Source organism: Crotalus tigris, unplaced genomic scaffold (assembly GCF_016545835.1).
Source record: "Crotalus tigris isolate CLP2741 ecotype Arizona unplaced genomic scaffold, ASM1654583v1 scf7180000017541.2806704, whole genome shotgun sequence".
In the NCBI taxonomy this organism is placed as follows: Eukaryota; Metazoa; Chordata; class Lepidosauria; order Squamata; family Viperidae; genus Crotalus; species Crotalus tigris.
The window spans coordinates 396658-410606 of record NW_024096462.1 but is presented as its reverse complement, the minus strand read 5'-3'; the positions used below and the strand labels follow the sequence as shown (position 1 = coordinate 410606).

The 13949-nt window shown below is 37.0% G+C and overlaps 1 protein-coding gene across 15 annotated transcripts in view; it reads right to left on the bottom strand.

The window, feature by feature from the left end:
• ERC1 (ELKS/RAB6-interacting/CAST family member 1) overlaps positions 1-13949 on the bottom strand; it is a 140114-nt gene that overhangs the window by 124251 nt on the left and 1914 nt on the right. For 7 of the 15 annotated variants that reach the window (XM_039356299.1, XM_039356915.1, XM_039356134.1 and 4 more), the window contains exon 2: positions 8026-8816. In XM_039356299.1, coding sequence (XP_039212233.1) covers positions 8026-8694 — 669 coding nt within the window. In that variant the 5' untranslated portion in view covers positions 8695-8816. Of the gene's footprint in view, positions 1-8025; positions 8817-9630; positions 9654-13949 lie in introns of those variants that run through there. The other 8 variants (XM_039356393.1, XM_039356482.1, XM_039356645.1 and 5 more) reach the window with 2 other exon arrangements.

Below are 13949 nucleotides of genomic sequence, written 5' to 3'. Positions count from 1 at the left end.
GCTGAGCAACCTAGCTTTAATAAAGTGGCCTATATTGTTTGTAGTTGTGCATGTGTCTTTTAGAGGTATATCAACATACTAGCAAGCAAAGGCAGCATTCTCGCTCATTTCCTGCAGTTAAGATTTCCAGTGAAGGCCGTAACTGATGGGCTCAAAGAAAACCTGCTTAGATTGATTTCAGCTATGTTTGGAAAACTGATATGTGACTGACTGGGCAAAAGAACTACAGGGGGCTTTCCCATTCTCTGTCCATCAGGAAACAATTACAATTTTTAAAGACTTGATTCTCCTTTCCACTACCAGCAGTTGCTATCTGGATTGGATTATTTTGGGCTTCCTAAAGCAAGGGAGAGTTATGCTATGATGAACAGTCATATTAATATTATTACGATTTCAATGATGTATGGTGTTTCATTTACTTGTAATCACCAATCTAGATAATGTGTTTTGACATAAAAAGTGATCATCCACAGATTGGCTGCATCCTTCTTGACTGCCAAGGGTTTACCAAAAGTGGCTTATTCAATTATCCATTGAGATAATTAATCCCTACGCTGAATTTTTGGATACGCTACTTGCTTAAGAAAAGGATGTACTGTACTACTGTTTATTTTACAGGCAGTTTCTACTTGCATTTTCCATTCCCTTTTTAGGACATGTTTGAAAAAATAATTTCTTGAATCATAGCCAATTTAGTATTTAACTTTATACATTCCTGCTTGAACCCTCTGTCTTCCATTTTTGATCGCTGCTCATTCAAGAATGCTCTTAAATATTTCATTTGCAAGTCAAGATAACTATGAAGTTTGGGCAGACTTCACATTTATTCATGATAAGCATACTTTTTATCAGCCAAATTGAAACAGGGAACCTGAGAACTTGTTAGGAATATTAGAAACTTGTTACTTTTGGAGGGAAAAAAACAATAAAAAACTAACAAGAGATTTTAAATTAGAACCTAAAAAAATGAGGATATGACAAATCATGTGATGTTTTTTTAATATCTATAAATTATACCTAATGACTGCATCTCAAAACTTCATATTCTAATGTTCCTAAATTCTAATTTGAATTAAGATTATAAAAACATGTATGAAGATGGTGAAAAAAGATAATCATGTAAGGCATGCCTGCTTACTTTTCTTAATTGAACTGTTAGTTAGATCTGTCGTTAATTACAGCCAATAAAAATAAATTGATCTAGTGTTAGACTTTCCATCAACCAAAAAGAGTGGCAACAATATTGCGATGAATCATCCATTTTCAAAAAGTGGTACATACCCAACTGTCATAGTAACCATGAAATAAAATGTTACCAGGGAGATTTTTGATGAATGTGCCTGATAATCAAATGGAATAAAGACCGGAATCAATTAGCTTATATTTTAGAAAACAGCTCTATGGTTCAATACCATTTTTATCATTTCACTTTCTCCTGCAAGACTGATTCAAAGGTAAGAACAGGCAGAAGAGGAAGGAGATACTTTTGAAGGAATGGAAGAGCAAAAAATCAGCATAGTTCTGAAAGGCGGGTGGGAGTGGAAGTGAAACCCCCCCCTCAAGATTATCCCCTCTTGATTTTGTTTGAAAGAAGTGCAGGCAGGCAGAAAGTCTGTCAAGCTTTAAAGATTCTATTATTAGGTCCTGCAACAAAAGAATTCCAATAGTCCATAACTTAAAACAATTTGTTTTCTGATCTAATCTACTTTGAAGGGTTGACAAGCATTACTGATCATATGAAAGTTTTGAGAAGTAACATGGAAATGCAACCTGTGCTCCATGGCTACCAGGCCGGTACCACAAAAGCCTGACATAATTGTAGTCAAACACATTGTATACATAACAGATGATACGGTTTCTCATTAAAACGAATCTGGTCAAGCCGGGCTCCCAGTGAGTGCCAGGAGCCAAGGGAGAAGGTACAGTCTTTTATAAGGTCTTTACTTGGACTTCAGTAAGGCATTTGATAAAGTAGACCACAACCTACTACTTGATAAGATAGAAAAATGTGGGTTAGACAGCATCATTTCCAGATGGATTCGTACCTGGCTGACCGGCCATACTCAGTGTGTGGTCCTCAATGAAACTGCATCTACATGAAGGGAAGTGTGTAGTGGGGTGCCCCAGTGCTCTTCAATATCTTCATCAATGATTTGGATGAGGGGATAGATGGGGAACTCACCAAATTTGCAGACAACACCAAGCTGGCAGGAATAGCCAACACTCCAGAAGATAGGCTTAAGATACAGAAAGATCTTGACAGACTTGAACATTGGGCGCTATCTAACAAAATGAAATTCAATGGTGAAAAAAGTAAGGTTCTACATTTAGGCAAAAAAACCCCCAAATGCACAGGTATAGTATAGGTGGTACCTTGCTCAACAGTAGTATCTCAGAGTCCTAGTGGACAATATGAGCCAGCAGTGTGCTGCAGCTGCCAAAAAAGGCAACACAGTGCTAGGCTGCACTAACAGAGGGATAGAATCAAGATCACGTGAAGTATTAATACCACTTTACAATGCATTGTAAAGCCACACTTGTAATACTGCATCTAGTTTTGGTCACCATGATGTAAAAAAGATGTTGAGACTCTAGAAAGAGTACAGAGAAGAGCAACAAAGATGATTAGGGGACTGGAAGCTAAAACATATAAGGAACGGTTGCTGGAATTGGGTATGTCTAGTTTAATGAAGAAAAGGACGAGGGGGGACATGCTAGCAGTGTTCCAGTACCTCAGGGGTTGCCACAAAGAAGAGGGAGTCAAGCTATTCTCCAAAGCGCCTGAAGGCAGGACAAGAAGCAACGGATGGAAACTAACCAAAGAGAGAAGCAACCTAGAACTAAGGAGAATTTTCCTGAGTTAGAATAATTAATCAGTGAAACAACTTTCCTCCAGAAGTTGTAAATGCTCCAGCACTGGAAGTTTTTAAGAAGAGACCATTTGTCTGAAATGGTATAGGGTTTCCTGCCTGAGCAGGGGGTTGGATTAGATGACCTCCAAGGTCCCTTCCAACATCATCATCATCATCATTATTATTACACTGAGCCAGCCAAACTTATTTTCTAATCACATTCAGAAATGTTCAATTTCATCACCCTGTGGATATTAGAGATCTTCAAAATGATCAGCTTAATTTGATACTTGGTGAATTTCACCTTCTTTAGATTAAAAAATAAATAAACAGAGACTTAAGAATTTAAAATAATATACACTTGGCAAAAAGCAAAAAAAAAAAGATGATTTTGAGTTAAGAAAGTTTTAAATGGATTGGGAGACCAGAGATATTTGGAATATTGGTTATTTTTGCTGTAAGATTTGAAAAATAGATATAATTAAATAATATATTCACAGGAAATGACTGAAATGAAAGTAAACCTATATTAGGATAAATGTTGAGAATGGACACTAGAGGGAAGTAAAGAACCAGGTAGAAAAGATTTAATATGGCTAAGTTTGACTTTAACTTTTTCTTATCTTAAACAGTTTTTTGAAACATGAACTGAAATATTAATAACTAATATCTCAGAAACAATACAGTGGATATACTTTTAAAAGATGATGAACAAACTTTACAAAACTTTTACCTGACATAAAAATGATAGAAAATCAAGAAAAGGATCTGGACCTGGAACAGCTATGACAAGAAAACCCAAGATGATGCCTTTCGATGGGATTTAAAAAGTAGGCTGATGAAAGCTTTGAAGGCTCCTTTTAAATATCAAAGATTGATAAAAGATCAAATCCTGTAATACTATAGAAATTATTTAAAGTTCAAGACTGAGCACAACAAAAATAAGGAATATAAAGTTGGACTATTTGATCAGGGCTAAACTATTTGACTATTGTTTGATTATTAACTCCTAACAGACTTTTTGCTGAATTAGGATGGAATAGAAACAATTTCTAGATTGCTAAAATTTAGGCTATGAAGAGTTTTTGTATTTGTAACTTTAAAATAGGATGAAAAATTAGTACAGGTAATCCCCAAGTTACGAGCGTTCATTTAATGCTCGTTCAAAGTTACGTGATGAGCGCTCCCTAGTGCTTACGAGCAAGTCCTGAAGTTACGAATATTGCAACAGCATCCGGCAGTCATTCACCCTTACAAGCGACCACAGTTGCTCTGCAACATTCAGCCTGGATATTCTCTCCCTCCCCACCTCCACCCCGGGTCTTTCTATGTATCAGGCCTTCAATACTCACACTGTGAAGATCAAGATCCTTCATTTTCTTGGCTGCTCCAGGCCTTCGGTGCGTTCGCAGAGAATGGAGGCCTAAAGTAATGCAAGATCACGTGAGATCAGTGGGGCGAGATCTCATGCTACTGATCTTTCGTGATCTTATGGTACTTTAGGCCTCTGTTCTCTGCAACAGAGAACAGAATTGAAGCTGGGGGACACTTCCCCATGCCTCCAGAGACCTTTTCCAGGCTGCTGGTGCCCGGATTTGAGGCCGGGGAACGCTTCTGCAATCGTCCCCGCAGCCCAATCCGGGCTCCAGAGGCCTTTTCCAGGCTGCTGCAGCCTGGATTTGAGACCGGGGAATGCTTCCGTGACCCCCCACGGCCCAACCCGGGCTCCGGAGGCCTTTTCCAGGCTGCTGCCGCCTGAATTTGAGGCCGGGGAACGCTTCTACAATCCTCCCCGCAGCCCAATCCAGGCTCCGGAGGCCTTTTCCAGGCCGCTGCCGCCCGGATTTGAGTCTGGCGAATGCTTCCGCAGTCTCCTTGGAGCCAGATCGGGCCTGGAAAAGGCTTCCGGAGCCCGGATTGGGCCATGTGTTGCAGACGCATTTCCCAGCCTTAAATCGGGGGAAACATGAGTATTACAGTACAGGTAGTACTCAACTTACAACAGTTCATTTAGTGACCTTTTGAAGTTAAATTGGCACTGAAAAATGTGACTTATGATTGTTTTTCACATTTATGACCGTTGCAGAAACCCCATGGTCAGATGATCAAAATTCAGATGCTTAGCAACCGGTTCATATTTATGACACTTGCAATGTCCCTGGGCCATGTGATTACCTTTTGCGATCTTCTAACAAGCAAAGTAAATGGGAAAGCCAGATTCACTTAATAACCATATTACTAACTTACAACTTCAGTGATTCACTTAACCGTGACATGAAAGATTGTAAAATGGGGCAAAATTCACTTAAAAACTGTCTCACTTAGCAACAGAAATTTTGGGGTCAATTGTGGTCGTAAGTCCAGGACTACCTATAATTCTGTTTTCTGAACATACTAAGTATGCTCTTTGTATAAGAAGCTGAAATTGAAGTTATAAGTTATCCAACTCAGTTTCTTCAGCAGAAAATATCTAACTCATCTAATGTTTCTAGCATCTTTAAACCTTATTTTTTTATACTAGGGTTTCCAAACCAGGCAAGTTGAATTACAATTTCAGTAATTCAGTCTACAGTACATGTTCACTGACAACACTGATTAGAAACAATGAAAACTGTGTTCAGTTCATTTTGAGGAAGTGAGTTATTCAAGATTGCTTTACACTACTACATTCATCAATGAATGTGGCTTGAGCTCAGCTAAAAATATCCAAATAAACCATAACTGAAAGTCTATGTGGGGATATTTCTTTGAAGTAAATTTCAGTATCCAGGTCTTCTGTATAAAGGGCAGAAGTCACTAGTTGCAAGTGGTATAGAGGGTGTAAAACAATTCAATTAGACATGAACTGGCAAATTAGGACATCAAGCTTTCACATCTCATTATATATTTCACCATGCTTTTAAATAATACCTTTCCTTTTTTGGCCATTGTTCGACAAGCCTATCATTATAGTGGTAATTATAGTGGAATTTAAATCAACAATTAGAAAGGGTGTGCAGAATTATGTAGAAAAGTCACTGCATCCTCTTCTGTTAAATATTATTTGGCTGACCAAAAAGCCATAGGTTTTCATGCATTTTTAAACTAAAAAGAAATATTTTATTCTTTTAGATACGAGGACAATCCATCCATCCATCCAGTATATAAATTGCCAGAATTAAAAAAAGACTCCTGACAGCTTATATCATAAAAACATAACAAAAACCTAACATCCAATTGCTTTCATTTCATAAACAAGTAGCTATCTTAATGTAGTAAGTATAGTTGTGACATTCATTCCCGATTCCTTCTAGAACAGCTATTTTAAATAGTTTCCTGAAGAGAGCAATGAGGACTCCAGCCTAATCTCTAGATTAAGACTATCTTGTAAAATGGGGGCTGCAGCCAAAAAAACAACAATTGAAAGCCTTGCCCTTCTTCATTTCACTTTCTTCAGAAGGAAAACCCTCCACAAAAATTCTAAAAGCCATAAATACACTCTTTAAACCCTCTCCATATGAAACTCAGCATCCCATTGGTCTCTTTTTTCTCAACTGTTGCCAGGTGTTCTTGATCCTCTCTCAATCTCATTTGGAGGTGATTTAAAATCTCCTGTAGGATACATATAGACCCTGGGTTCTGACCATAATGGAGCCTGTCCATCATGGCCTATAATTCATGATACTTGTAAACAGTGCTTTTTTTCTTAAAAAAAAAAAAAAAAAGTGCCGGAACTTACACACATCATACAACCCGCCTTGCCTACTCTACAAGGTTCCATCCAAAAAAGGTGCCGGAACTCCGTTCGGGGTGTTCTATGAGAAAAAAAGCCCTGTTTGTAAAACAGGTTGGTCATGTGACCAACCCGATTTTAGACCTTTTTTGCAAGAGTCATTAAGAAAATTACAGCAGTCATAAAGTGAATCCATGGTTGTTTAGGAAATGTTATGGTCATGAAAGCGAACCAATAGCTCCCTATGGGAGCGGTTTTGCTGAAAACCTGAAGCAAATGCCAGTTTTGGGCAAAGCTGTCATAAAGCGCAGTCATGTGACCATGGGATGCTGCAAACAGCCATAAATACAACTCAACTGTCAAGTGCCCAAAGTGAAATCACCTGACCATGGGCAGCGAGGTGGTGGGGGGGAGAAACATCAGAACTTCAAATCCGCTTGGCATACCAGTCTTAACTGCAGCTTGTACAGTACCATTTTAAGTTTGAATGGCCACTGAACAAGTGATCATTAAATGAGGACCATCTGCATTTGTTTTTGCCATTCTTGCAGTTTCCTATCTAATTTGCAGTGCATTCTATTGCTGCTGAGGTAAAAATTGATCTATGAATATTAGTTCTATGATTATATCTATCTGAAGCTTTGGAGCAAAAAAGGCAACCCAATTAAAAAAGTTTTGAAAATACCAAGACTAAGGGTTAACTGTCAGTTGTCAAATTAGGTGCTGTTGATTAATTGTACTTTGAAGTTAATAATTACTTAACGATATTATGAATTACAGTGTTTCTGTATTACGCAATGAATTCTGACCTGAAGAAATCAGAGAATATATTTATACCGCAGGTAGTCCTTGACTTACCACCATTCGTTTAGTGACTATCTGAAGTTACAACAGCACTAAAAAAGTGATTTATCACCCTTGTTTACACTTACAACCACTGCAGCATCCCCAGGGTCACGTGATCAAAATTCAGACGCTTGGCAACTGGCTCATATTTATGATGGTTGCCATGGTCCAGGTCACCTTTTGCGCCCTTCTGACAAGCAAAGTCAGTGGGGAAGCCAGATTTAATTAAAGATTGTGTTACTAACGGTACGGATTCACTTAACAACTGTGGCAAGAAAAGCCATACAATGGGGCAAAACTGACTTAGCGACTGTCTTAGTTAGCAACAGAAATCTGGGGCTCAATTGTGACCGTAAGTTGAGGACTACCCGTACTTGGTGCTTTGAAAATGGGGGAAACAAAGAAGTTGCCCCTACTTTATTTATTTACCCGGGTAATACAGAAAGAGCCAAGTCAGAATCTTTTCATGTGATACGGTGCTTTTTAAAACCACTCAAATTGGGTAAGATGATGGAATTCGTGATGGAATTTCACAGCAATGAATTATTCAAAACCTATCTACTATCACCGCTGCATTTCCCCACACACCCTTCTTTTCTGCTTAAGTTCACTAACCTGATTTTCTTCCTGAACCACCCGATACTGTTCTTTCCAAATCGTGATTTTGGATGCTTCGTCTTTCCTCAGAGCCCTTTCTTTCTTCAGCTCAGGACTCCAGAATGTCTTGATGCTGTTCATGGAGGAGCTAAGTTTGCTTTCTTTCACTTCTACATCCTTTCGCAATATATCATTTTCCCGGAGCACTTCCTTTAGTTGGGTCTGCAGGTCCATGATTGTGTTGTCCCTAGCTTGGCGTAGTGAATGAGGCACTGTAGAAGCCATACTCACAGGAGGAAGATGATGTTCTCCGAATGCAATAGTATCGCTGGCAACCCCGCTACTGGCAATGTTGGGGCTGCTGCCCATTGCGGTCATCCTAACACCATAAGGCAAGCGACCCCCAGAGCGGCCAAGGGTCATGGTGCTTTTAGGTGTGTCTGCACCCACGTTTTCATGTTCACTTAGGTACATAGGGCTTGACGTGGCATAGGCAGCATTTAAGGATTGGATATTTTCCATTGACAGTGTCTTACCACTTCCACCTCCAGTACTACCTCCAGAGCTGCCTCCTGTGCTGTTGGTTCGACGATGGCCCAATCGCGGTGAACGTGGCAGCCTTGGTGAACGCCCAGGGCTCTGGCTACTTGGCTCAATTTTCCCAACTGACCGAGCACTTCCATACATGATTGAATTTCTGACGTAATTTAATTATGAGATTCTCTGAAATGTTCTCACTTTTAAGGCCAGTTTCTTTTACATTAGGTCCAAGCATTCATTCCTGAACTCAGATTTCTGATGCCAATCATCTGAAACAGAAACAAAAGTATCAACATCTAATTTCCCACAATCTATTACATTGCTAATTATTGTTCAATATGCTTTAAATTTCCATATATTACTAAGAGTTCAAATACATGGTATATTATTTACTCAAGGAAAGTAAATTTAATATTTTTAAATTATTTTGAATCTCTCTCAGGAGTATTTGTAAAATCTGTATCATATAATACTTGCAAGCTTATCTACTTTTCTTTACTTCTCTTTACTTCTCGTCTTTATTTCTCTGCACTGTGACATCTATGAATTAATTCCTTATGCACATACATAAAAAAATAAAATAGCTCAGATATAAAGATCATGATAAAGGCAACAACATAAATGCAATTATTATACCTTTAAAAATTGTGCTACAAAGATTTGTGCTATTTTTTAAGAGTCAGTCATTAGATTTTAATGCTGAAATTTAGAATTTTGTTATTAAATTGAAAGTCAAAAACTCCATCTATCAGAGACACTGCTAGTAAATATTTCAGACACCATTGTGTAACACAGACTAAGAAGTGACATATGGCATTGATAATAAATAAAGGACAATAAATAAAAGATTTGTTTCTTTGTAACAGATTAAAAACATGGTCTAAACCACAACTACTGCATGGTTAATAGCATTGTGTCACTTATGATATACACCACCCAGAGTCGCTGGTTTATTTTATTTATTTATTTATGAGATTTATATACCGCTTTAAGTGCAAGCACTCTCTAAGCGGTATACACCAGTAAGCAATGTATATATATATTTACATTGCCCCCAACAATCTGGGTCCTCATTTTACCTACCCCAGAAGGATGGAAGGCTGAGTCAACCTTGAGCCGGTGAGATTTGAACCGCTGACCTGCTGAACACAGTCAGCTAAAGTGGCCTGCAGTACTGCACTCTAACTGCTGCGCCACCTCGGCTCTTGCTCTTGGTTGAGAGGGGCGGCTACAGAAATCAAATAAATAAAAAATTAATGAAATCATTGTGAAGGCAAAAAAGCAATGGCCTTAGTTCAACAAAAAGCTACCAATCGTTTCAGATTATTCAATATATATAAAAATCTAATTAAAGTGAAACAGTGTAGAAAGTGTAGAATTTCTAATTGGTGGGAAGTTAAAGAAAGAACATAGAATGGAATACAGATAGAAGCAGATCTTGAATTCATATATTTAGACTGTTAGAAGAGAAAGAAATGATGTGTACAACATTTTGATTCAAACTGCTTTGAATAGCTCTATTTGAATCAAAATGTTTGCATATCCCCGAGGGACATTTGGAGCGCAAGAGAATATGGAAAGGAAAAATAATGACACTAGTTACATTACTCATTACAATTTAGTAAAATGTCTTTTGACAGCAAGATATAGAAATATGTTATACTGAACTTGAAAATAACACTTAGTCTTAACACTGCCTTCTCAGTTACCAAATTTTAGAAAGAACGATCTGCTGCTTCTACGTGTTTGCAGAAAATTAGCATAAGGAAAATAATTTCTATGTACTGGTCTGCTTCATATAGATGATCAAGGTGTAAAAATATCAGTAAATGGCTGCATCTATATAGGAATCATCTGAGGATTCCTCAATCATGTAAAACTGAATAGATTCCATATACGATTATGTGAGTGTAAACGTTACCCTCTCAACTGTCATAATTTCTTTATACAGTAGCCCAAATAAAAAAAAATCTGAATCTAAACTGGCAGAATAAGACAGAGTATCAGTAACATGTCTAAGACTATTGAAATTACTCAGTTGTTAATATGTCTCATTCTGAAGTTATAATGAGGATTGTTCTCATAATTCAAATAGTCCACGTGTCCTTCTTCTCGATTACAAATAGATCCCTATTTCCTTCAGCTTTGGATAACTTAAATTGCATCATATCTCTAGATGTGGGTACACGCTTGATGTCAGTGCTGGAAAACAGACCCTGACTTTAACTCTCTGGAGCTAGGATTTGTTTGCTCTCAGGATCTGCACAAAAGTACTTAATTATACAGTTTGTCAAGGCACATTCAAATTAGAGTTGTCACAGAAGCATTTTTGTATCTCACTCACTAGTTACAAAAAATAAATTGCTGTGGGTGGAGAAGCCAAGACTGTTGGATATAATAAGATGAGCTAAAAGCACATCTGGCAAGAGAGCCAGACAAAAACACAGTGAAAGAGGCAAACTATGTGCAAATAGTCCATGGAGAAACAGACAAGGTACAGGTACACAGATTATCCTAAATCTTATTACAGAACTATTTAGTATGAGGCAATTCAGTGTCATTTATTCTGACATGAAGCAACAACATAAGCAAGTATGCTCTCATCACTGAACAGACCCTAAAAATTATGTTCTACAAATGAAAACAGCAATTCCATAATGCTCGTTTTATTTACCTCCCCTATGACTAGTTTTTATTAATAGTATTTTGGAACTGTTTTTTGTTACAGGAAGGGGGGCTGAAATATCCAATAAAACAGCAAGAAAATATAATATTTTTATCAGAGTTCTCATAAATATATCCTGTCATTTAGGTACAAGTTAGGCAAACAATGAAAAGTATGAACAGGCTTTATACATCTTCTGATACATAATCAGGTTCTGATCATCAATACCTTGTGAAACCATTTCCTTTAAGCTACAGTACCGATATACAATAGTTGTATATACAATGAACAGAAATAGAAATCTATAAGGCAAGAAATAAGAAAAAAAATCACCTAAAATCTTGACATTGATTGCCGAGTCAACTAATTATTTTTGATCTCCTAGTTTCTGAAGTGGCGTCAGAATTACACCACATTAAACGGACTGGTCCATTTTTATATTGACTTCTCTAATTTTCCGTATGGATTTCTCAAGATCAGATACACTACTACTGATTAAAAAGAAGTTGCTCATAATGTTATACAAACATACCAGTTGCTACTATATTAAAAAAAGCAAATCTGCATGAAATTTTTTCTCTGAATCTACGTTTGAAAGGAAACTAAGCTGTTACCAGAAGCAGATTTTTTTAAAAAGAATCATTATGATTACAGAATATTCAACTGGTATAAAATTCTGATTATGCAGCGAAAGATATACTCCTGACAGAGCCACTGATACTATCAGTAATGTGGTATAATGAGAACCAAAAACCATCCACATTCCATTAATTTCAGATAAAGTCTTTCACTACAAGCAATGAAAAGACAGCTATTTCCCCCCCCCCACACTTACAGATAGTCCTTGACTTATCGCCACAACTGTGTCTAAAATTTCCATTACTGAGATGGTGAGTGAGTTTTGCCCCATTTTACAACTTTCTTGACGCAGTTGTTAAATGAATCTGGCTTCCCCACTGGTTTTGCTTGTCAAAAGGTCACAAAAGGTGATCACATGACCCCAGGACACTGCAACCATCATAAATATGAGCCAGTTGCCAAGGATCTGAATTTTGATCATATGACCATGGAGATGCTGCAACGGTCATATGTGTGCTTTCTGATGCTTAACAGAATTCTAGATGGGTCCCTTAATTTTATTTAATCCTACTATTTCTGTTATACAGACTCAGAGTTTGGTTAAAATTTCAAGCTGATCCTCCTCCTCCTTTTAATGTTAATTTTGAAATACTGTATCATTCTTTTATATTTTCTTTATGCTTACAACAATAACTTTTAAGGTACTTCTGACAAAAATACTCTAGTCTGTAGTACACAACATGTTTTTATTTTATACCAATTAAAGTTTCATTTTAAAAGAAGTGGTTAAAATAACAAAATTTCCTTCAATTAAGCATTTAAAGCATAAGCCTACAAAATAACAGAAGCATCACAGGTACTAGATAAGACCAAAGCTCAAAAATATATATATTAAATGAATGTCAATAGGGTGTAGAGACTCATTTTTCCCATTCGTGTAACATAAGTTGGAATGGAATGGAAAATGCAGCTTATTGTCAAATATTTTCCTGGTCAGCAAGGAGTAGACCAAACAAAAAATGGTTAACTCCCCAAAAAGATGATCTAAATTTGCAAAGTGGAAGGCCTGAAAGGAGAGGAGCCTTGGTCACAGGACTGGACTTTAATAGATAACTTTGCTGCTTGAAGTAAAAACAACAGATAAAAGGATGAGCCTTCTGAGATTATTGGAACATGTATCATATGTTGTTCTCCTTCTTCAGGCCACAACTGGATCAGATGCAAAGAAATTTTTTTAATGATGGCTGTTTGCTATCCTCGGAGCCCTAGACAACAGTGGAACTCTGAATAGAACTACAATTCCTCATGAACAGAACAAAGAGCAGAAAGCTGACGATTTCATAATGTACGCAATACCATTTACTGTTTCTTGTGTAGCTAAAGTACATTGGATTTCATAAAGTGCAGAGAGTCATTTAATAGAAAGCAGCTGCCCCTTGTTCTAAACAGTGGGTTAAGCAGGATATATCACATATTAAAGTGTGCTGCTAGAGTAGGAACAAAAGATATTAAATTCAAGGTGGCCCTCATCATATCTTCTCTCTGGCCTGCAATGTAATGAATAATGATATCTAAATCAATGTTAAATGTAGCTAACCACTCTTACTGTTTTCTAGAAGGTAAAATAAAAGTAGACCTCTCCCTTTCATGAGAGGATCTATTCCATTTAGTCATGCTTTTTTTTAAATAAGAAAACTGTTTGCTCTGCTTTCTGGCTAACCAAAAATAGCAAAATCTTATTTGAACAGAGACAAAGGTCTACAATATGTAAGTTATTACAAAACCAAGCCAAATATGTGAAACAACAGACATATACAAAGTACTTCTATCATCTCTTTTGAACCAATCAAATCAAAACATTCAAATTCATTATTTTGAATTATTTAATTTAAGCTTAATTGTTGTACATTTGAAGTGATTTCAAATGAGTTTTAAAATGATGGCTACATATGTCAAAGTTTATATTACATTATGCAGTAGGATATATAAGCATAATTCTCAAAAGATAATTTCTGTATCTATAAGAGGGCTATCTATTTAAACTGACAAAGGAATCAAAGCATATTTTAATAGAATTTTTTAAAATAGGAAATGACAAAGAGTTGTCAGGCTGCCCTATCAAGTAACCCTATCTCTTTCTGTACCTTTTGTCTGTCCT